The following is a 25,760-nucleotide window of genomic DNA, read 5'->3' as shown; positions in this document are numbered from 1 at the left end:
TTCAAGAGAATCGAAAAAAAACATATGATTATTTCTTAAAGAATGGTCATCTTTGGAAGCATCCAAAGCAAAGAAACATGACCCCACAAAGAGTAATATGCAATAAGGAGACTCAACAATAAATTATCAAAAAGTTTCATGAGATTCTTTGGGCTAGTCATCATCGAGGTATGTGGACCACCTTTACAAATATTAAAGAAAGATAATGGTGCAAAGGTATGTAAAGATGTATTGCAGTTTGTAGAGACCTATGCTACTTGCCAAAAGCATTCCAATGTGTGATATCATGATGGTCTGCATCCTACCTATCCACCATTAGCCATGCATTACAAATGGGTGGTCGACTCGGTGACTATGCCTATTAAACTTTGGCATATGAAATATATTGTACTTGCAAGGGAAGATCTAACAAATCAAGTGGAAGGCTGGGGGAATTAAGAACAAAGGCTAAAAATGTAGTATGCAATTTTTGCCACAATGGTTGTGTTGGAAAGATAACTCTATAGATCAAGGAGAGTTGGATGTAGAAGAAGCTAGGGAACTCTTCTTGAGGTTGGACATAAAGCTTGCTCCCACTTTAGCACATGTAACCCTGAAGGCAATGAAAAACGTGAACATGGATACCCACCTATCATCGAAGCTTTAGCCAAGGCATGCAAAGGTAAAATTTGAGAGTGACCAAGGCTACTTTCATATGCTTTATGAGCTAATCACACTACACATAGTATAGTGACTGGATATATGCCTATTGAGTTGATGTATGGCCAAAATTCTATTATGCCTATTGAGAATGTTATTACTACTTGGAGTGTGCTACCTTGGGAGAATGAGAACCGGGAGGACCTTCTTGCTTTGCGGATTCGATGGCTAGAAAGGAGGCGTGAAGACCGAGATTGCAACCATGCATTTAAAAGAAGCCATGTTAAAGAATAAAGATAGGTTTGATGACAAACACAAGCCTCATTCCAAAACCCATTGAGAAAGGAGATTAGGTGTTAGTCTATGATAGTAGTCTTGATGATCAACATAGTACACTCAGAAAGGTTTTTAAGAGATAGTTTGGTCCTTATATTGTGAAGCACGTATATGATAACATGATATATTCTTTGTGTAACTTGGATGGTATAGATTTGAAGATTCCCATTACACAAGAAAGGATCAAGATTTTGAAGTGATGGAATATAAGTCAACCAATTAAAAACATGTATAGGATGAATAACATGTTTATGTTGGACTTAGATGGTCAAGAGGACGATAAAGATGCAAGGATGGAAGATGAATATATTGATCCAAATGAAGATTAACCATGTGGCACATACTAGAGGATGTGTAGGTTCCAGAGGGGGTGGATGTTGTGTTATTATACAGACACAGTATGAAAAACCTTTGAGTGCATCATCATCCAATTTTTATTATTATTTTGGAGAGTCAATGTCATATTAGTCATTTTTGTTAGTGTCCATAGTATGGATGGTCCAAACTTATGGTACTTTTCGACAGCTTTAGCTTATTTTTAATATTTTAGACATTATTTTCTGTAAATATCCTAGAAAGGTGTAGAAAACTTCTAAAATAGAGTAGCGTGAAAAAAGAAAGTTAGTTTTTAGCTAGTTTTGGAGATCTAATGCAAAAATTAGTGCTTCCAAATTTGTGCCCAATGTGATCATAGTTTTTAGGTAGCAAATAGCACTTCGAACACGAGAAGGAAGAAGGAGCGATCAAGGAGAATTTTGGCCACATGTCTTAGGGTTTTAACCCTCCTTTTGGAGCCAAGAGAACCATTAACACAATATTAGTGAGTTTGGGAATCTCCTAATTCCCATTTTTTGAGTACTAAAAAGGTGGCACCCGGATAACATGCTGATAAGTTTCTCAAAACCATATGATGTGACCTATCTTTGGAAAGAACTTGAAAAATGGAATCTATTAAGCTATAGAGTGCTTGATTTTTGGAGTTATAGTGTTCAAGTTATGACAAATCCAAATATTTGACCATGTATCCCAAACTTATGGGAGATTCCCATATTTCCCAATATGGTGTTCATTAGATTTTTCATCTAAGGAGCTGCAGAGTATATGGTAGTATTTGGTACGAGTTTTTGGGTATAACAGGGTGAAACTAGACACGATGAGGAGAGACTCATTTAAATAGGCTTTCTTAATCAAGGATTGGTCTTGGGATTCTTTGAGCCTCTAATCTCTTGAGTGGGTGTTGTTTCATCTCTCATTGGTCTATACTCTATATGATCTCTATCAACCTCTCTACTCTCATACAAGAATTTTCTTAATCTCTTACTATCGTTAATCCTTGCTTAAGAATCTCTCTTATATCATATATATCTATCCATCCATTACTACTCTTATTCACTTCCACAACTAGAGATCGGATATCTTCTCTGCATATGCATAGATTATCTTGACATCGTAAAGGGTAGTTATAGGGATTTATGCATTCCGATTCATGTCTCTTGTCTATGGTGGTGTCACCTATCATTTCCATCAATAGATTGATGTGTACAAGATTTTGAGGTGTTATCTGTAGCTTTTGGATTATGTTCAATAGAGATTATTCATGTATTAGTGTGATTACTAAACATAGTATCAGTTTCTGTTAGGCTATCGTCCCATTTGCATGTGCCTTGAGTTTTGATAAGCTAAAACAATGTCTCACTAGTGGCCCCATCCTAAAGTTTCCAGATTTTACAAATGAAATTGAGGTCATTATCACAAATCCTAGCATCAAGGTAGTAGGATGTGTTCTTGCTCAAGATAAGCATTTAGTGGTGTACAATTTTCTTCTACCTATTGGACTCTCTAAATGAATGAGTTCTTTAGCCTTAAGTAGTAAGGCACTGAATCTTGAAGGATATTATTTTGGCTTTGTTACACTACAAAAGTATGCCCCATACATGTTCATGAGCTTGCAACAACAAGTAACATGTTTTTTACAAGGCTTGTACCCATCTCTCAATGGGAAGTTAGAAGCAATGAGACCTAGTGACCTAGAAGATGCCTTGATGAGGATACAACTGCTAGCAGCTACTATTCTTAAGCCATATAGTAGGCTCAATAGGTCTCCTTATGCCAAAAGAGCTTAAGTGAATTACCAACAAGGAAACTTTAATCAGGACCACCCAAATCTTACCAATACTGCCAAAACCATGGTAACAATAATAAGAACAATAAGATTTCGAATAATAAGCTGCATTGATTTAAATACAACCAACTAAGTCACTTCCATGCTCAATTTTCCAATAGAAGAATGAATGCCTATGACAAAACTCATTGTAATCCTCCTATGTAAGGAAACTTCAATAATCAAGGATGTGAACACAAGGCAAGGTTTGGAGTTGTGGATAGGGAGCATGGCAAGGAGTAGGGCATGGAGTTGGAGCTTATTGTTGTGCTATTACAAGCAATGAATTGGATCCATCTTTCATAGAAGAATTCGAAAGAGGCTATATTCATACTTCCATCAACAACTAGGGTGTTCAATCAATTTTATATCAACCTAATCCAATCTAAACATCAAGGCATTGCTTTCCAATTCAAGATTGACTATGAAGCTATTCATTCTTTTGTTTCCCCTAGATATACAAAAGGTTCAATTACAAACTATCTAGGAAACTCATTGTAGAACTAGCAAATGGGAGGGAAGAAATATCAACCGAATCCATTATGTTATATCCAATTTCAATTAGGGGTATAGAAAACTATAGTAAATTTTTTAGTCTTGCCTTTAGGAAATTTTGACTGTTTGTTAGGAATGGAATGGCTACCACCCAATCAATCAAACATACATTGTGGGGAAGTTCAGGTCATGTTCAAAAATCTATTTGGAAAAATGGTTCAATCACAACAGAAAGTAAGTGAATGAAAGATTCATTTAGCCTAGGCTAGTTTGATCCTGAAAGTATTAAGAAAAGGACTTCTTATCTATCTAGTGACACTCAACCAAGCCAAGGATATTAAGGATGAGGATGAGCAGTCATGGCTAACTGAGGTCACTAAATATCCCATTTGCCAAATCTATGAACTATTAGATTGATTGGAAGGGAGAGTAATCTTTTCTAAGATTGATATAAGGTTTGGATATTATCAAATCCAAATAAAGGATGAAAATATACCAAAGATGGCCATCAAAACTAGATATGGCCATTAGGAATTCACTATAATGACTTTTGGAATGACCAATGATGCTACTACTTTTAATAGGCTAGTCCAAGTTATTTTCTAGCCTTACCTAGATGAAATTGTTATCACATTATTTGATTATATTCCCACCTATTCCAAGATAGAGAAAGATCATCTAGCTCATCCATGGATTGTCTTGGAAATTCTTTGAGAAAACAATTTTTTTGCTAAAAAGATAACATTTTCATTCTTCAACAACATGATTAAATACCTAGGATTCATTATCTCAAAGAAAATCATATTAGTGGACCCCGCTAATGTCAAGGTTGTCCAAGATTATTTGCCATCCTAGAGTGAGAGAAATTTGAGGATTCTGAGGTCTCAGAAGGTGATACATGATATTCATCAAATATTACTCGCTGATAGCAACACCCCTCATCGAATTTCCTAAAAGCAAGCAAAAATCCCATTGACATCTCAAGAACAAGAGAGTTTTAACAACTTAAAACAATGTCTCACTACTACCCTCACCTTAAATCTACCACCATATTTTACGAAGGAATTTGAGGTTATTACAAATGCCAACATTATGGCACTAGGATGTGTTCTTACTCAAGGAGGGGATCCAATGGTGTATATTGTCTCCTGCCTATGAGACTAAATGAGTTATTATACCTCAAGTAGCAAGTGCTGACTCTTGAAGGATATTATTCCCCCTTTGTTATGCTACAAAAATATGCACCTCACATGTCCATGAGCAAGGAGGTGGCATGTTTTTATCAAAGTCTTGAATCCATCTTGCAATGTGCACTTGGAAGCAATGAGATCCACTAACCTAGAAGATGCCTTGATGAGGAACAACCATTGGTCTCTACTCTTTCCACATGAGTTCCACATTATACAATAGGTTTAAGAGACTTCCTAATAAATCTTGCCCATTACTCCCCAACAACAATAGCAACAAAAACAACAAGAGGAATCAGAAGTATGAGCCATATTTCTTTAAATGCAACCAACCAACTTCCATGCTCAAAGTCCCAACACAAGAATGACACTACAAGATATAGGCCTTATACCGACGTTAAAAGTGATGAAAATGTAAATAACAAAATTTGCCCCCGTTGTCGCAAAAAGTGTCATTATTGGCGATGCCATAGAACAATCGGTATCAGCATCGGTGTCAATGTTGTTATTGGCGTCGGTATTAGCATTGCAAATGCAACGTTGATACCGACGCTCTGCGACACTAATAATGATGCCAATAATGACATGAGCAGTAAATTTGCGACGCTAATAGCGACTGTAACATGATTTTTTTTTTTTGTGGTAGGGCAGTATTTGGGCCATACAAAATAGTTTCTGCACTGTGTACAATGCTCGTATAAACAAAAACAAAGTATACTGAAATCATAACATTGATACATGAAATAAATACATGATCGCATCATGAAAGCGACTGGTACAATCATGACAAGATATCACTACTACATAGAAAATGTCTACACAGATCAGACGACCAAAAAAGAAAGGTGTATGAGCTCCAGGGATCCAAGGGTGAGCTATATATCCTCGCCATCCAAAAGCTCGTCCCGCCACAAAGGAGCATCAAACAGACTCTGCAAAAAAAGAAACAACAACACATCGGTCCACCATACAATAATGCATTCTAATTAAACATGGTAACTACGGACAAGAAAGATGAGTGACTTATAAGGCCGCCACATCTATACAATCGATCAATCAATGCAATGAGACCGTGCCTCTCTGCATATCGAGTCTCAAGGCCGGTTGGATCGGATTTGTAATGGAGTGCTGCAAATAAAACAAAATACTAACTGTTAGAAACATGATTGTCAGTACAAAGGATATTGCAAAAAAATAAACAAGCAAAACAAAAGAAAAACTTACAAAGTCCTCCAAAAAACGTCCTAGAGAATCTGTAGCCTCCTCCCTCAGTCGGCGCCAGTCGTTCGTGTCTATCCACTCAGGCTTTGCAGGCCCACTCTTGAGTGCCTTGCGTGTGTCCGATTGTCTGTGTGACATATATGCATGCATGTAGTCCATCATCCAGCCCGTAGAAAATCTATCTACTGAGGCTGGAATCGAAAAATCCTCATGCAAGGATGCTACTATGTAGTCCTTGCTCCCCTCCGGTATGTTTTTCCAATGATCTAAGACGTTGTGCCGAAAAACTTGTTGGCACAACTCTCTCATGCGAGCCATCACCCTCCTCTCCTCATCATTCGTGATGATGGCTCCTGACCTATCATTGACTAGATAGGCATATCCCCCTGGGGTATGCCCAAGATGGGTCCTCTTCCACTTACGTCCACGCTCTTGGGCATATCTAGGAGACCCCTGTGCATTCGGTGTACCGACCGAGGTAATATCTGTTGGAGTGGCACCCATAGGGGTGCCACCTGCAGACGGCTGAGCAAACGCCGGAGTAACTGGAGTAGACATCCCCACAGGTGTGACAAATCCTGGAGGTGACGCAACTCCAGCAAAACGACGAGATGGAGACACCGCGTCCGTGCCTCGACAGCATCCACCTGAGCCTGAGCCACGCTCCCTAGAACCACCACGAGAGCAAGGAGTCGCACCTGTATCCCATGCTGACCACGGGCTCACTACCTCTGTATCTCTGCAGCATCCCCCTAACCTTGAAGCACTCCCTCCCTCTGGCCCAAGCGTGGACCTCGTCTGCTCGAAGCTGAAGCATCCGATCGCGCCAAAGTAGATCTAGCAGAGCGGCCTGACGATGTCTGAGACAGCTCTTGGTCTACAATGTCTCTGAATCTCACGATCTGGTTTGGAGACTTGTACGTGAATATATCCTGTAACTCCTCATTGCTCATTCCTCGACTCATCCTGAAAATGTCATCTACACAGACAAAAAATGATGTTAGCATAATCAATTTAAATCATACAAAGAATGGTAATATAAATCCTAAAAAAATGATCTCACTTAAAATGTATATCTTATGTACCTTTATAAGTGATTAGTCAACAAATTGAGTAAGTGGATGCTCCAAGTATGAAGTATCTTATGGTCCCATGTCAATCTCCTGATACAACTCTGCATACACTAGAAGGTCGATAGACATGTCACCACAAAAGGATGTGTCCACCTCGTTCTCAAAGAATTCTTAGACTCCTGTATTTCCATCATTGTTAGCCGAAGCTGGCTCTCAGCTTTCGGTGGCCTCCACCCCTTGCAATATCGACCCCTCTATTTGCATATTGTCTTCATCTATGCTCGGAACATCGCTTTGATCATATACTCTCACACTTCGGGGAGCTGAAGGTAAAGCATACCACCATCAAGGTTGTCCAGGGTTTGGATAGAAGATTACCTGTTCACAAACACGTACAAGAGATTTTAAACTACCCTGACATGTACCATGTCGTAATACAATTAACAAACAAACGAGTTCATGCACCTGTTCACAATGGGCTGGCAACACAAAGATGTCTCGCAAATACGTCCATTTTTTTTCGAAATCTATTTCGAGAAATCTAGATGGACCTCGTCGCAAACTATTGCTTCAGCTCCTTCAAGTACCACTTGGAACCACTGTACATCAAATAATATCATGGAGAAGCTAAGGTAATCCACCATAACAATACTTTGCAAGTTCCCAAAATACTCCATCTCATCTATAACCGTGTTTGGATCCATTGCTCGTCGCCAGCTCTCCTTCTCGAACCTTGCCATGATATCGCAATCCATTGTGGAGTGCATTTTGTCAATACGCTCCACGCGAAAATGCCGTCCGTGCAACCATGCTACACTATATATATTGTACTGTACATTGAAACACTCAAATTAGATGTCACATATAAAATATAGATACGACAAATCCTAAACACCTCATCACCTTTGGACTACATCCCCTTGAAAATTCCCACTCCTCCATTGAGATCTCTGCCCCTTCGCGAGATGCTGCAGTCAAAGCTCCATGAAACCATCGCGTTGACATGAATTGCAGCATCTCCTCCATGCCCTCGGGATATCGAGTTGGTCGATGACACGTACTATGTCAAAATTCAAATAACGCTTCCTCCCGATCTTGCCTAGCGATCTGGTACTTGGCGAGCCACGTCTCCATAGAGGCATGGTTCAACATACAAAAGCGATTCACCTTCTCCTCCATTGTAGCATCCATTATTTTTTCTACCCCATTTCCAACCACCACATCTTCGGTTAGTCTATCATCATCCTTCAGCGACCATAAATAAGAAAAGGTCCATCAACAAGTGGCCGCATGGATGGCAAAATAGCTAGCACAATACTAAAAGATCTGTTGCCATCGTGCTACCAGTACCAGCCTCCAAACTTGCAGGAACAAAAGGGACTACAGGAGTATCAACACCATAGAAAAAATTGCAACTGGCTTCGGAGACAACTCAAGGGTATAGCAATAGACAATGTAGAGACACGACAATTGATCTTGGAGTACCAGAGTACCCTTGAGTTGAAACCGGTTGTAACAACAACTATTGGAGTAATGCCCATGATGCCATGCATGCTATCAACTCTTGATTCCCCCCAACTTATGAAGATGAAAGGAAACTAGCCTACTTACTAGGTCAAGGATTTTGACCTCCACTCATGCAATTTCTAAGGCATTTGACACCCAAAATCCATGGGATCCTATTTCTATTACAAACCATTAGGATATTTGTTGGGTCTCATCTCTTCATTCAGGGACTACCTGCTAAAGGTAATCCAACCAGATCGGCCCATTTTACTTGAGCTTGAAGTCGTCCTCACGTCCTATGCTAGGAGGTGGATAACCTTGTGGTGTATGTGTGTCGTTGCTAGGTGTAAACAAGTTGCACCAATTCTGTAGAGTAGTAAAGCCTTTCTATATCTAGACCTCACACAAGGGTATGTTGACACTTTCAACTTAACTACCTAGCATACGGACATCAATGAATACCATTCTAAGCTATAGTTAACTCGTGCAAAAAATATATGCTCATATATTCCAATAACATATGTACAAAAATGTAACTACATACATTGTAACATAGAATATATCTTAGTAAACAGCTACTTAGAAGAAATACATATCGATGAATTGGACTAACTTGGCTATTCTCAGTAGTGATATACAATAGTAGGAGATGTTGGGAAAATTATTAGGTCTCAAACAGTGTTTAGGCCCAAACAGAGGGATGGAAGAAGAAGAATAGAGGAAGGCATAAGGATACAACATCAAGAGAAATGGGATGAACCAAGAATAAACACCATATTAAAGAATTTGGAAAATTTCCAAGTCCCAATTTCAAATAAGTGATAAATATTTGACCACATGGCTAAATCTTGATCCATATCAGAAAGTGAAATTTGGAAAGGTAGCTTATATAGTATTTAGGGTAAACTCAGCCTTTAAATAAGACAACAAGATTTGACCATGTGGTCAAATTTGGAAAGGTAGCTTATATAGTATTTAGGGTAAACTCCGCCTTTAAATAAGACAACAAGATTTGACCATGTGGTCAAATAATAAAGGTATTGGGGGCTCCCAAAGGGCATGGAAATTCCCAAATTCCCTAATATAGTGTTAATACCAGTGGTAGGACAACTCAAGGGTAGTAAAAATATCCAAAGAAGGCAAAGGAGAAATCCGAATCAAGAGAGAATCCACTTCATGCACTTGTCTTGATCAATAAAGTATGTGATCGAGTTCGAAGTCGTGCAATACTCCATCTAAATACCATTGAGAGCGGATTGGCTATGTATGGCTGTGTGTGTGCCTCTGCCTGCATGTAGGATTCCCAACATGAAGGATAGATATGCATACTGTAATAAGCAAGTTTTCAATTAGCTCCCTTTCTTTGATGTTTTGCTTGGTACTCTCGTAAGAGGTATGATTGAAATGTGTCCATGCATATATCTTCGGATGCCATATCTGGATATCTATCCACTCCCCACCACCAGTGAGACACACACACACACACACACACACACACACACACACACACACACACACACACACACACACACACACACACACACACACACACACACACACACACACACACACACACACACACACACACACACACACACACACACACACACACACACACACACACACACACACACACAGAGAGAGAGAGAGAGAGAGAGAGAGAGAGAGAGAGAGAGAGAGAGAGAGAGAGAGAGAGAGAGAGAGAGAGAGAGAGAGAGAGAGAGAGAGAGAGAGAGAGAGAGAGAGAGAGAGAGAGAGAGGGATCATAAAGGAGTAATGCAAATATTCCTAATGTCAGCACATTATTTGCATACATAAATTGGTTCCCACTAACACACTAGGTATCTATCACATCAAGGAATGGAAGGAAAAAAATAACCTTCCTCTCTTCACATGTTTAAACCACAAAACATGACCAATGCAAAGAAATAACCAAGAGGTGCTATATCCAAGTGTAAACTTGGTCTTGGCTACCACAATTCCCACAATGTAAAAATCTCACTAAGAGGGTTGGCTACATCCAAGTGCAAACTTGGTCTATCTTGCCATAATTCCCACAATGCGAATAGCTAATGCAATGCACGAATATCCCGTAATATTGTTCTCATATGAGTTTGGATCTAGCTTTGGGACAATAAAGAGTTTGAATCTTACAAGAAGGCATTGTATTAATATATCACTTTTCAATTATTTAATGTTGATTCAATGTAATATTATACATTAATTTTTCATATTTAAATCTAAAATAATATTTTCAAATCTATTTCATAATAGGTTTATTGTTACTATGTGTTACAATATTTTGTATTATTTCTTATGTAATGAATGGAGTATTCCATGTGACTATCGTATATATTGTCCTAAGAATGGCATATGTGAAAATAGATTGACAAAGGTGTAATTTTATAAGTATATGGCACTACTTTAGCATGTTATTTTCATCATATCTTGTAAAAAAAGATAGACATCACAGAAAATGGTACCTTTAATATAAAATATGATATCAATAATGTCACATAAAATGATTTAAAGAAAGACATAAAAAATGATCATAAATGGTGACTTTTAAAGAATGGTAGGTGTAGAAATTGCAACTTAAGTATTAAAAAAAATAAAATATCATCAAATTGGTAAAAATAATTTGAAAAGAAAATGATAGATCATGTAGGTAGTAATAAATGACAGTTATAAAAGATTGGTAGGTGTAGAAATTGCATCATAAAAGTGCCATTTATAGTGTTATACGAAATGGTACTTTTTGGTTTCCATTTCTATTATATTTTTTATAGTGTTGCATACACCTTCCCAAGTAAAAGTTGTGAGTTCAAATATATGTACTCTTATGGTGGAAAGTGATATAATGCTATTTAAACAAAAAGGAAATGGTGGAGCTTCAAGGGAGAGCCTTATTTTTAGAATTATACTTGCCAAATAGGATTTTCTTGCATGCGATAAACACAAGGCAATTCTAATATGCAATGACTATTAGGAATATGTGCCCATGGAAAATTCACATGTTAATTTAAAGTTAACAAAAAGCAATGCGCACAATCATGCTATTTTGTGAATTTGTCATGACTATACAAGAGCTTCTAAAGAATATATGCCAATGGAAAGTTTACATTATTCTTCAAAGTTACCAACCTTCAATGTGCATAATCATCTTGTTTTATGAATATACTTGTCCATACGGTCCTCGTTTTACTATTTATCATTCTTTTGTAGAAAAAGAGGAGTAGATTGGTTCATAACACTTTTGAAAACAAAGAAATATTATTCGCATAGATGTACACTAGAAGATGTCCTTGATGAGTGAGGCAAACGTGAAACCTTTCGAAGTGAAAGTGGTGAGCTCAAATCTACACTCCTATGGTGCAAAGTGATAGAATGTCATTCAAATACCCACTCTTTCTAGAGTTATACTCACCAAATAGGATTTTCTCGCATGTGAGAAACACATAGCAATTCTAATATGCCATGATCCATTAGGAATACATACCCATGGAAAGTTCACATTATTTTTCTAAAAGTTAACAAAAAGAAATGTGCATAATCTTGCTATTTTGTCGATTTGTCATGATGATAAAAGAGCTACTAAGAATATAATATGCCAATGAAAAGTTTAGATTATTCTTCAAAGTTAATAAACTTCGATATGCATAATCATCTGGTCTTACAAATGCGTAATCATTTGGTTTTACAAATGTACTTGTTCACATGGTCCTTGTTAGTTGAGGTTTGACTATTTATCATCCTCTCTGAGAATTAAAAGAATGGAGTGTGTTATAACACTTTTACAAACAATGAAATAATATTCCCATCAAGGTTCACTTGGAGATGTCCTCAATGATGCAAACCTAAAATAGTGGCATGAGAAACAACGAAAAGTCTCTAGTTACTAGCAAAGCAAGCATATCTCCATCTAAAAGTGAAGGCAGTGGATCTAAATCTACCTTGATGGCATAGGAAGGTTGTTACAGTTATCACTTGAGGGCTAAAGCCAGTTTGAGATCATAACATAAATTTTTGAGAAGCAAAAATATTTCATTAATTTGGTTCATAAGGAGTGGTTTTTAATAAATGTGAGTGATGATGAGTGGGCTCACACATTGACAAGCTATCTCCTATATTTTGATGTACTCTACAAACTTCTCGTGTGAATGATTAATCACCTTCAAAATCCAACATTATTTTGATTGTTTTGTTGAATTATAGTGTCATTCAGCTGTACCACTTGTCCTATGAGCTATTGTATATGAAGTTGATGGGTAGTAATCACATCATGGAAATTTTTAATGGTTGCTTGGCAAGTTGTAAATACTTTGAACACGTGATCATTGAGCCGCATAGTATAACCAAGTAACCCATTTTCACCCTCGCACATATACTTCAGCAAATTTGGATTCCTGAGAAAGTTGGAGGTCTATTGTTTAAGGGGTCAATTGGGTAGATTCCCCCATCAACCCACAAATCCACATGTTTCAATCCCATTTGCCTGTAACTCTACAAAACTTGAGGGTTGACACTGGTACGATGGGTTCTTTTGAAAAATGGGGCATATTTTATCTCTACCTCAATATATAGCTCCTTCTTTCTTATATTCATTTTACTATTAATCGAAACGGAGAGCCTACTTAGTTGTCACAGGAGGTAGAGTGGAGATGCACAGAGAGGCACACAAAGGGAAAGGAGGGTGTAAGTAATTCACTCTGTTAATGAAGGTTGCATAAACACAAAGAAGAGGTCACAATAGAGCCATGAGAGAGTATAGATATGGGGGAAAATTAGCTCAGAGGGTAGGGATGTCCAGGACTTTTTGTATTTTAGATATTTCTATTTTACCTCCAAAAACATCTTCAAAACACACCAAATTTGACTAGTTGGTTTGTTTTTTTACCAAGCTAGAATATAAAAAATCCCTAAAATATCTTAAAAGGAACTTTTGAAATTTCATTTTCCTTGTTCTTGATTAAAAAATCAATTACCTCGTACTACTAATCATTTTGCATTGAAAGCGAAGCACCACACTCCCGTAACTAACTCCTTTTTTAATATATGGTTGAAAAAAACTTCTTGAATGAGGAGAGAGAAGGGATCTAAGTATATCTTTGTAGATAATATAAAAAAGGAAAAAAGAGATTGCAAAAGTGGAGAGAGGAGGATTATTTTACTATTCTTCTCTTCTCTTTTCCTTGTTTTAAGGAAGAGAGAGGGGGGCTAAAAGGCCCATTTGTGAGTTCATTTTTTTCCTAATGGGGGAATCAAGAGTTGATAGCACTCATGGCATCATTGGCATTACTCCAATAGTTGCTGCTACAACCGGTTTCAACTCAAGGGTACTCCGCTACTCCAAGATCAGTTGTAGTTTTTGCTATATTGTCTATTTCTATACCTTGAGTTGTATCTAAAACCAGTTGCAATTTTTGTTGTGATGTTGATACTCCTATAGTCCCTTTTGTTCCTTCAAGTTTGGAGGCCGGTACTGGTAGCACAATGGCAACAGATCTTTCAGTACTACGCTGGCTCTTTTCTCGTCTATGCAGCCACTTGTTGATGGACCTTTTCTTATTTAGCCCAAGAGGCTTATGTGTACTTGCCAACTTTACTTTTGGTTTTCATTCTCCATTGTGTAACTACGTTGACTTGTGGCTCAGCTATTTGATTTTCACATGTTGATAGCTAGCAATTGAGTCTGCTCCTACCTCTATTGCTTTTGGTGTCATATTGTTGGATCTCTAATGGCCTTCCTACATTAAAAAAACCATTTTTTTATTTAGGGAGTGACAATATCTTGCTCAACCTCCTCGATTTTATCCTCGTCCTTGTGTCCTATGGCAGGAGGTGGATAACCTTGTGGTGTATGTGTGTGGAATATATAAGCCTTTCTATACCAGGACCTCACACAAGGGTATGTTGACACTTTCAACTGAACTACCTAGCGTACGGACATCAATGAATACCATTCTAAAATACAATCAATTCGTGCAAAAAACATATGCTCATATATTCCAATAACATATGTACAAAAATGTAACTACATACATTGTAACATAGAATATATCTTAGTAAACAGCTACTTAGAAGAAATACATATCAATGAATTGGACTAACTTGGATATTCTCAGTAGTGATATACAATAGTAGGAGATGTTGGGAAAATTATTAGGTCTCAAAGGGTGTTTAGGCCCAAACAGACAGGTGGAAGAAGAAGAATAGAGGAAGGCATAAGGATACAACATCAAGAGAAATGGGATGAACCAAGAATAAACACCATATTAAAGAATTTGGAAATTTTCCAAGTCCCAATTTAAAATAAGTGATAAATATTTGACCACATGGCTAAATCTTGATCCATATGAAATTTGAAAAGGTAGCTTATATAGCATTTATGGTAAACTCCACCTTTCAGTAAGACAACAAGATTTGACCATGTGGTCGAATAATAAAACTATTGGGGATTCCCAAAGGGCATGGAAATTCCCAAATTCCCTAATATAGTGTTAATACCAATGGGAGGACAACTCAAGGGTAGTAAAAATAGCCAAAGAAGGCAAAGGAGAAATCTGACTGAAGAGAGAACTTCAAGAGAGTGGAAGTCTCAGGTTCTGGCACTTTGTTCTTCATCCTTCTATAGCTTGCAATCTCCTTGCAACCATAAAGTCCTTCTAACATAATCTTTGACTAATATGCTACCTTGCAATTACTATGCCATTGTTGGAAAAGTCTATGGCCTCTTTTCATTGCCTTGCATGAATGCTCCTTCAAGTTGCAACATAAGCCGCTAATGAAGGAGGAGAAGCTCCGGGACGAGAGAAGGATGAAAATGGAAAAATAAAAAAAGAACTTCCCCCTCTTATACTACATCAATCAAGGTTTTAGGGATAGGTTATTCTGAAAATGAACCAATCATTTTGATTAGGATAAATTTAAGACAAACCATGTGGATTGTGTGGATCTAATTTGAGTACCTCGATTGAAGTATGTATGGTTGAGATTTTTCTATACCTTGACCAAGTTAGGAATGATTCAGATCCTTTAATACATCAATTGAGACAATGAATGGTCACGATGAAGTAGGACATACATACGTACGTACATACGTACATACATACATACGTACATACATACATACATACATACATATGTGTGTATGCATGTATGTATGTGTATATGTATATGTATATGTATATGTATATGTATATGTATATGTATATGTATATGTATATGTATATGTATATGTATATGTATATGTATATGTATACGTATATCATGCTTGCAGCATCCATAAAACTCAAATGAGGTACAAATGTATAAGATTAATTAGAACCTTGATCAATGTGTAAATGACTGGGATTTTCTTTGACATATCTAAAATAAGGTATCAACAAGTTAGGATTAATGATCATTTCTACTTTTAAAAATCATTTATTTTTAAAATCCATGCACATCATGGTTGGTTTTGATTGGCTTCAACACAAGGTCCTTCTTCATGCTGTTGACCTAGACATGGATTCAAGTCCTTCATGGTGCTAAGTTGGACAAACCTAGCAACGTGCTAGACCTCAATTAAGGTGCATAGTGGCACTAACCAATAGTGATATGCAATACTTTTTGAATGCCACATGTACCTTGACCCAGGTCAAAGTCTCCAAAATTGATCACCTTGATCATTCAACCACCCATATATGGCAATGGGAAGTTTCATAATTTTCCAAAGCTAACACAATTCAATGTACATAATCATCTAGTTTTATGAATATGCTTGTCCACATGGTGATCATTAATTTAGGTTAGATTATTTATCATCCTTTGAGAAAAAATGAAGAAGATCATAACACTTTTAGAAAAAATATATTATTCCCATTGGCGTACACAACAAAATCTCTTCAACAATGCAAACTTGAAGTGGCATGAAAATAATGAAAAGTCCCTCATTATTACAAAAGAAGCATATCTTTCTCTCAAAGTGGAGGTAGTGAATTTGAATCTACCCTCAAAGGACTAATCCTAAAATGTTGTATCTTCTAGAGAAATGGATTGATATAAATCATCAAAATTTCACACTAAACCCCAATTGAGTATACAATTTTCCAAGAATAGCAAAAGTTTTGGACGAACATGTAGGATTTAACCTTAGCACCCTACAATATTTGTACCATAAGTAGGGTAGATGTCAACATTTGAACCATAAGTGGGATGTTGCAATAATTAATATGGGATTCTCAATGAGATACCCAATTCCATTGGTGCTACTATCAAAGTTTTGATTTCCCCCTTCATTTTTGTAATTTTTGGAAGGTGATGGCTATGAAAACTAATAGTAACATGCTCAAGGGGTTTACTATATATAGATTATCTAGATCACATGCGTTTAAGGCCTATTTATAAATATCCTTATCTAAAGATTTTCTATGAATAAAACACAATCCTTTTTTATTCAATTTGTAAATATCCCCTTTATATTACCCCCTTCTATATGTAAAAAATACATAAAAATGGTATTTTAAAAATCCCCTATTTTGAACCCACATGATACATACATATATCCATGAGTGACCATGCGAGGTAACACATAACTATTGGGATAGAAACTTGATGTAGTTCTAAATAGAAAATAAGAAATCAAGATAAAACTACACACATGGATATCCAAGACAATAGTACTTAGAGATTTTGATGTAGCTTCGGACACCATGAAAAAACCCACAGAGACACAGAGACAAAGAGTAGAGTAGAGTAGTTTATTATCGTCCATGGAAGGCCAAATTATGACCCATGGGACCTTTCCACATATAAAATGATTCTCCTCCCCTGTGGTAGGAAAGGGTAGCTACAGTGAAAGAACGATCTATGCAGCGTGGTTCTCTCGAAAGCGTAACATGCGGGTGATGAGAGCCCCTAACTTCGATATAGGAGTAGCAGTCAGAAACTGGTGAAGTGGCCCTTGTAAAGGGATATCAAAGTTAGCATGCATGCGTGTATATGCCAGGCATGTCTTAATCATATGCTCCTCTGACTCTACACTCTGTAGTCCACACATCTTGCATAACCTCGTCTCTCTTGCATGTCCACTTCATGCACCTGTCTCAATCAATAAAGTATGTGATCAAGTTCGAAGTCGTGCAATACTCCATCTAAATACCATTGAGAGCGGATTGGCTATGTATGGCTGTGTGTGTGCCTCTGCCTGCATGTAGGATTCCCAACATGAAGGATAGATATGCATACTGTAATAAGCAAGTTTTCCATTTGCTCCCTTTCTTTGATGTTTTGCTTGGTCCTCTCGTAAGAGGTCTCATTGAAATGTGTCCATTCATATATCTTCAGATGCCATATCTAGATATCTATCCACTCCCCACTAGAGAGAGACAGAGAGAGAGAGAGATCGATATCATAATGGAGTAATGCACATATTCCTAATGTCAGCACATCATTTGCATACATAAATTGGTTCCCACTAACACACTAGGTATCTATCACATCAAGGAATGGAAGGAAAAAAATAACCTTCCTCTCTTCACATGTTTAAACCACAAAACATGCCCAATGCAAAGAAATAACCAAGAGGGTTGCTATATCCAAGTGTAAACTTGGTCTTGGCTGCCACGATTTCCACAATGTAAAAATCTCACTAAGAGGGTTGGCTACATTCAAGTGCAAACTCGGTCTTGCTTGCCATAATTCCCACAATGCAAATAGCTAATGCAATGCATGAATATCCCGTAATATTGTTCATATACGAGTTTGGATCTAGCTTTGGGACAATAAAGAGTTTGAATCTTACAAGAAGGCATTGTATTAATATATCACCTTTCAATTATTTAATGTTGATTCAATGTAATATTATACATTATTTTTTATATCTAAATCTAAAATAATATTTTTGAAAGCTATTTCATAATAGGTTTATTGTTACTATGTGTTACAATATTTTGTGTTATTTCTTATGTAATGAATGGAGTATTCCATGTGACTATGGTATATATTGTCCTAAGAATGGCATATGTGAAAATAGATTGACAAAGGTGTAATTCTATAAGTATATGGCACTACTTTAGCATGTTATTTTCATCATATCTTGTAAAAAAAGATAGACATCACAAAAAATGGTACCTTTAATATAAAATATGATATCAATGATGTCACATAAAATGATTTAAAGAAAGACATAAAAAATGATCAAAATGGAGGCAATCATAAATGGTAACTTTTAAATAACAGTAGGTGTAGAAATTGCAACTTTAATAGTATTTTAAAAATAGAAAATATCATCAAATTGGTAAGAATAATTTGAAAAGAAAATGATAGATCATGTAGGTAGTAATAAATGACAGTTATAAAAGATTGGTAGGTGTAGAAATTGCATCCTAAAAGTGCCATTTAGAGTGTTATACGAAATGGTACTTTTTGGTTTCCATTTCTATTATATTTTTTATAGTGTTGCATACACCTTCCCAAGTAAAAGTGGTGAGTTCAAATATATGTACTCTTATGGTGGAAAGTGATAGAATGCTATTTAAACACCCGTTCTTGTAAACAAAAAGGAAATGGTGGAGCTGCGAGGGAGAGCCTTATTTTTAGAATTATACTTGCCAAATAGGATTCTCCTGCATGCGATAAACACAAGGCAATTCTAATATGCCATGACTATTAGGAATATGTGCCCATGGAAAGTTCACATGTTAATTTAAAGTTAACAAAAAGCAATGCCTAGAATCATGCTATTTTGTGAATTTGTGATGACTATAAAAGAGCTTCTGAAGAATATATGCCAACGGAAAGTTTACATTATTCTTCAAAGTTACCAAACTTCAATGTGCACCTCGTTTTACTATTTATCATTCTTTTGTAGAAAAAGAGGAGTAGGACGTCGGTTCATAACACTTTTGAAAACAAAGAAATATTATTCCCATAGATGTACACTAGAAGATGTCCTTGATGAGTGAGGCAAACCTGAAACCTTTCGAAGTGAAAGTGGTGGGCTCAAATCTGCACTCCTAGGGTGCAAAGTGATAGAATGCCATTCAAATACCCACTCTTTCTAGAATTATACTCACCAAATAGGATTTTCTCGCATGTGAGAAACACATAGCAATTCTAATATGCCATGACCCATTAGGAATACATACCCATGGAAAGTTCACATTATTTTTCTCAAAGTTAACAAAAGGCAATGTGCATAATCTTGCTATTTTGTCGATTTGTCATGATGATAAAAGAGCTACTAAGAATATAATATGCCAATGAAAAGTTTAGATTATTCTTCAAAATTAATAAACTTTTATGTGCATAATCATCTAGTCTTACAAATGAGTAATCATTTGGTTTTACAAATGTACTTGTCCACATGGTTGTGGTTAGTCAAGGTTTGACTATTTATCATCCTCTTTGAGAATTAAAAGAATGGAGTGGGTTATAACACTTTTACAAACAAAGAAATAATATTCCCATCAAGGTTCACTTGGAGATGTCCTCAATGATGCAAACCTAAATTAGTGGCATGAGAAACGACGAAAAGTCTCTCATTACTAGCAAAGCAAGCATATCTCCATCTGAAAGTGGAGGCAGTGGATCTAAATCTACCTTGATGGCATAGGAAGGTTGTTACAGTGATCATTTGAGGGCTAAAGCCAGTCTGAGATCATAACATAAATTTTGGAGAAGCAGAAATATTTCATTAATTTGGTTCATAAGGAGTGGTTTTTAATAAACGCGAGTGATGATGAGTGGGTTCACACATTGACAAGCTATCTCCTATATTTTGATGTACTCTAGGAACTCCTCGTGTGAATGATTAATCACGACGTTACAATACCCTTTGGTGCAGAATTGTCACCTTGTTATACGTACACAAAAGGAGCCCATTTAATTTATATGTCCAATATATAAATCCATACATTTAGGCACAATTGATGTAGGATTCTTCTATTGTGCACTCTATGGGGCTACTATGCATTCCTCTGAGGGGCTACTCGTGTCTTTGCAGAATCCATCAAAAACTTCAATAGGTTGCTTTCATCCATAGAGAGGAGACTTGTGTCCCACTTTGGAGGAGCATGGTCGTCATCAATTGTGACCCAATACGCACTTTTCTTGGTGAAGGACTTGTTAGAGATGAAGAAAAGAGGGATTCTGTTAGCATGGTCAGCAAGTCCCACTTGTTTGAGGCTGCTCAGGAAGCTATTCTCCACATCCTTGCGGAGCCTCATGCTTGCTTCAATGGCGTGCATCTCAGTCGTGGCATTGGTGAGTACATTGCTGACAGCAATATCGCATTTGGTGCGCACAAATGCACAAGGTCTCCCATATTGAAGGGCCGCCTTCACGATCTCGAGGTCCACTTCCAGGAAGCGATCACTGGTGAGGATGAGGATGGCATCAAAAGCATAAAGCTTCTTGTCGGAGAAGTAAGTGGCTGCGGGATGAGATTTTGTGCCAACGCCAGGAAAATCCCAGAATACCATGTGAGGCGCCTTTGGGTGGGGGTAGCTCTTCACTACTTGTGTGCATTCTGTCTGTCCGACGGGTGCCGCACCTACCAAAGCAGAATAATAATTACCGCCTTGCAAGCTTTATTACAGGTGGTAGGAGATCGGCTGCTTAGCGGCAATTAATTTGGCGGACTAGCTAGTATATATGAGATATCGACAGCCAGGATGCATGGTAGAGCTAGGAATACAGGAGCTGCTCATGCATGGAATATGGATGGTCGATCCTGAGCGTCTTATATACTATATATACCTGGACGGTTGTCGGGGACGGATCGGATTCCATTGATGAAGGAAGATTTGCCCACGCCGCTTTGCCCAGTCACCGCAAAGTTGTAGTGATTGGCGCAATCAACTCCAAGCTCTTTTCTAGCCCGCTCTATATTGAGCTCCACTGGAGCTGGGGCCATGGGAGCTGGCCTAGAAGAACGAGGTAAACTGCAAAGCGATCAGCAAGCATCAGCTTGTAAAATAGAAACTCATCCACGTACAGCTAATTCAGCTTCAACTTCAGCTTGTAAAATAAACTCACTGAATGATCGCTGCTGGCCGCAGCAAAAGGTCGGCGAGGAGGGTCCTGAAAGGTCGTCTCAAGTAGCTCGCCTCCTACGACTGGTAAGGCGACTCTCTCCGTCCAGCTCTATCGTAACCCACCATGTGCGACAAGAGGAGAGAGTACACAAATTACAAACTAATTCGATTAATTTCTATGGAGGTGGAGAGAGAGAGAGAGAGAGAGAGAGAGGCAATGAAGTAGGAAATGTTCTTCCCGTCACCTTTTGTAGCTCTTCACTTTTTTCCTTAATTCCGTCTCATTCTCGGTCATGATAATACGCATCATCCACCAAAGGCATCACTATCCCCATCTACCTTGAATTGACTGACCTCACTCACAAGCACTTTCTCCATTTTCCTTTCCACTCCTAAGGAGATGGACTTCAAGAGAAACCTATGGAAAAAATCTAATGAGTCTTTTTGAGTGAGTGAGTCATGTACATGAGAGTACTTTGTGTGTGTGTATAGATACACATGTCCTTATTTTGCACACTAAAGTCTAGCCATCATGCAAAATTATCACTTCATCATTAATTATATGTCAACCCATCAAACAATATCTTCTCTACAGGGCACTATTCATGAATACCCCATCAGAATGTACCCTGGTGAGATCAATGCGGTGTTTACTCTCTCCTCACTCAAGTATGCCACAAGGGTTGAATTTTCCATCTTTGCTTTTAGGCTGGTTATACACCAAATGGTAGCAAGTATTAACCAATCAAATTACTTCTTTAGGGACAGTTTCGTTAGGGGACATTTGGACTCAAGTTTGGGCCTTGTAAAAAATTCCACCTCAACATGGAGAGAGGTAACTAAAACATTAAAAAAAGGCTAATTTTTCAAAAAAATTAATATTTTTTAAATTTTAAAAAAAATACACAAATTCACCCATAGCCATTAAGTTGTCAATTAGCCTTAAATTAAGAGTTTAGAGGTCAGTTCTTGGAATTAAATGCCCAATGCTCAAAACTTGAAGGCTCGTATATGAATCGATTGGAATTAATGACGTAGTCTCTTTTTATCAAAAGATGAGCCAAAAGACTACGTGAAGCCTTGAGCTGTGCCCACAACATTATATTTGGAAGCTTTCCATGTATTCTCTCTCATTTTTTTGAAAGAAACTTCACAAACATTGCAAACAAGGATAGATGAAGCTAAATCAATATCACAAACATAGATGGTAGGGGTGGAATCAACAGGGATGGCTAGGGTAGAATTAACACCATGAATGGAGATGGTTGGGGTGGAATCAACATCACAAAAGGTGATGACGATGTCTAGATCATCATCAAAGAGATACAAGAGAGAGCCATATTACCTCTATGTCGAGCTTGATCACAAGTATGAGCCATTAAGTAGGAAAAACAAACCACGTCTCATGTCTTCTACATCCACAGAACTTTGTAGGTTGCAAGGAAAAAGGAATATAGATCTATGGACTGATGGGAAACTATATCCAAAAGATCCTTTGCATAACTTCAGGCCTCTCTTTAGGGATATTACACTACAACAAAAAGGCTCCATAGACGCGCTTGTAGACGCAATATTTGAATTGTGAAAAAAAGTGTCGGGCGCGTTTATTAACGCGTCTACATAATCGCGTCTAAAAGCACGTTTATGATCAGAGTTACACGCACACTTAGATGTGCCTATAGATGCTTGTATAAACACGCTACGTAAATATATAATCATATTTATAAAAAAGTGGATATATTCATATTGTGCGTTTATACACGGTGTATCTACGCGTCTAAAACCGCGTTTACTCTGAAAGTTTTTGACGAGAATAGACGTGCATTTATCCTGCAATTTAGACGCGTTGACAGACGCGCAAAACAGAGGTATGGAAAAAAAACCAGAGAGCATGTGGCTTTGCAAGCCACATGCAAGCCACATGCTCTCTAGTTTTTTTCCCCCCATCAACATCAAATTGTAGACTTAGGAAAAATAGAGAAATATTATTTCGAAGATTGGATACTAAAAACAAAACAATGTATGTAGCACACGAAATTTCATATATATAGATGAAACGTTTTTACATTATGAGTTCTAGTGCTTGTGACATCATGGTCGCAAGCACTAGCTGAAAGTAATACATATCAAAAATGAAAATTACAAGCCAAGGGGAGGCATGCATGCATGGGGCTCCTCTATATCTCCTTAGAAGAGGCATCATCATCGCTACCACCACCGCTACCTGTGCCGCTGCCGTTGCCGCCACCGCTACTGCTAGTCCCCCCTTCGCTATCCTCAACTGCATCAGGGTTCGCATACACAAAGGATTAAAGTATATAAATACCATTACAAACAATAAATTAGAGTTATCTATACTTTTCATATAAAAAATAAAACATACCTCTTTTGGTGGTGGAATCCTCATGGCGCGATTATATTGCTCCTCCGTGATGAGTCCCTCCTCGTAGAAATACTGCCAAGTGGACGCCTGGTTATGACCTCGATGGTAGCCTACCTCTCTAGGAGTAGGCATCCTACCAACGATATGGAACTACAAAACAATTTGAACATACAACATATTAAAGCACACTACATAATGAAGTGAAAAAAATTACAAAATTTAATTTAAAAAAGAAATCAAATAATACTTACAAACTCAGCCTCCCATGACTCCCTGCCACCCGATCCATAATGCGATGATCCCATGGTTGCCATTTGGATACGTCGCGCCTCTGCATACTGGCGACTTGTCATTTTCTCCATTGCTCTCTTCTTGGCCTCTTTCCACTCCTTGCGGTGGCAATTGGGTGGTTGGCCATATCCAGGGCGCCCCTGCTCTTGTCTCCGCAATGACTCCTTGGCGCGCGTCATAAGGTGAGACCTCTTGTTGTGAAGTGCGTCTCTCACCTTTGACCGTCCCCAATCATCTGAGAATCATGAATTCTTGGGATTAGGGTACCTTTTATGTACTGCTCACAGCACCTCTTGCCACAAACCATTTTTTTGGTGCTTGAAGGGAATCATGCAATCTTTGTATGTGGCATGCACGACACTCCTCAAGTAGGCTATTACTTCCCTCCCCTCGAAGTCATGCAAGATACCACTAACATCAGTGATAGAGTAATACATTTGTGGAGGCTCACCTCTCTCATTTTCCGGTGAGGGTGATCGAGAGCCACCACCCAGGCAACCCCCACAAAGCCCTCGACCTCCTCGTCCTCCAGCACCACTCTCCCTCCTCCCTCGACGTGCACTACCCTCTACCTCACTCGATACACGTGCCTCTGCAGATGTACGTGCTTCGGCCGATCCATGTACCTCAGCTGATCCATGTGTAGGCAAAGATGTGATAGGTGTCCCAGACATCACACTGAAAACCTCATCTGCAGTGGGAGGGCGACCAAGATAATTGGTCATCTCCCCCATGAATTGCTCCTTGTTGAATGGGGTGCTGGAGGATCCAGGATTCCACATGTACACAAGAAAAATCATATTACCCTGTGTAGATAAAACATATTACATACAACATCTATACCTGCGTCTCTGTGCGCGTCTATACCTGCATCTCTGTGGACGTCTATCAGCGCGTGTATCCTCGCGTGTACACTGCAAAGCACATGCGCCCGCACACGCGCTTAAAGACTCGCCCCCAGAGAAATTTTTTTTGCATCTATATCTGCGTCTACACTGAGATGTAGACGCGCTATCAGACGCGCTTGGTCGGCTGATTTTAGCAGACGACCGCCATTATTGATTTACAAAATGAAATACATAATGGAATCACAAATCCTAAATACACAGATAGAGCAGAGAGAGGAAGATAGAAAGAGAGAGAGAGAGAGAGAGAGAGAGAGAGAGAGAGAGAGAGAGAGAGAGAGAGAGAGAGAGAGAGAGAGAGAGTCACCTTGGGTGTTTGGTGTGGTGGGTGGTGGCGCTTCTTCATTCTCCTTCTTCCTCCCCTTGGTAAGTTACCCTCCCTTGATGCTTGCTTCCTTGCTTGCTGCTTCTTCTTGTTCTCCTCTCTCTTGTTCTCTCTTTCTTCCTCTCCTTGGCTTTTCTTTTTCCCTTCTTGTGTGTTTGAAATGAAAGAAGAGGTGAGGCATGAAGAGACTAGGTAAGGCATGAAGAGACTGCATGTCGG

General features: G+C 38.2%; 1 protein-coding gene across 1 annotated transcript; it reads right to left on the bottom strand.

Annotated features, from left to right (window-relative positions):
- Positions 1–20,060: 20,060 nt before the first annotated feature.
- Positions 20,061–21,906, bottom strand: LOC148028912 (uncharacterized). Its single transcript, XM_087687677.1, has 3 exons — positions 21,639–21,906; positions 21,360–21,544; positions 20,061–21,153 (listed from the first exon to the last, which is right to left on the bottom strand). The coding sequence occupies exons 2-3, from the start codon at positions 21,514–21,516 to the stop codon at positions 20,567–20,569; spliced, it is 744 nt and encodes a 247-aa protein (XP_087543803.1). The 5' UTR covers positions 21,517–21,544; positions 21,639–21,906; the 3' UTR covers positions 20,061–20,566.
- Positions 21,907–25,760: the final 3,854 nt, after the last annotated feature.

This window comes from Lygodium microphyllum, chromosome 11 (genome assembly GCF_053477565.2).
Source record: "Lygodium microphyllum isolate KBCC chromosome 11, Lygodium_microphyllum_v1.1.10, whole genome shotgun sequence".
NCBI lineage: Eukaryota > Viridiplantae > Streptophyta > Polypodiopsida > Schizaeales > Lygodiaceae > Lygodium > Lygodium microphyllum.
The sequence above is the reverse complement of the archived record's forward strand: the minus strand, read 5'-3'. Positions and strand labels throughout refer to the sequence as shown.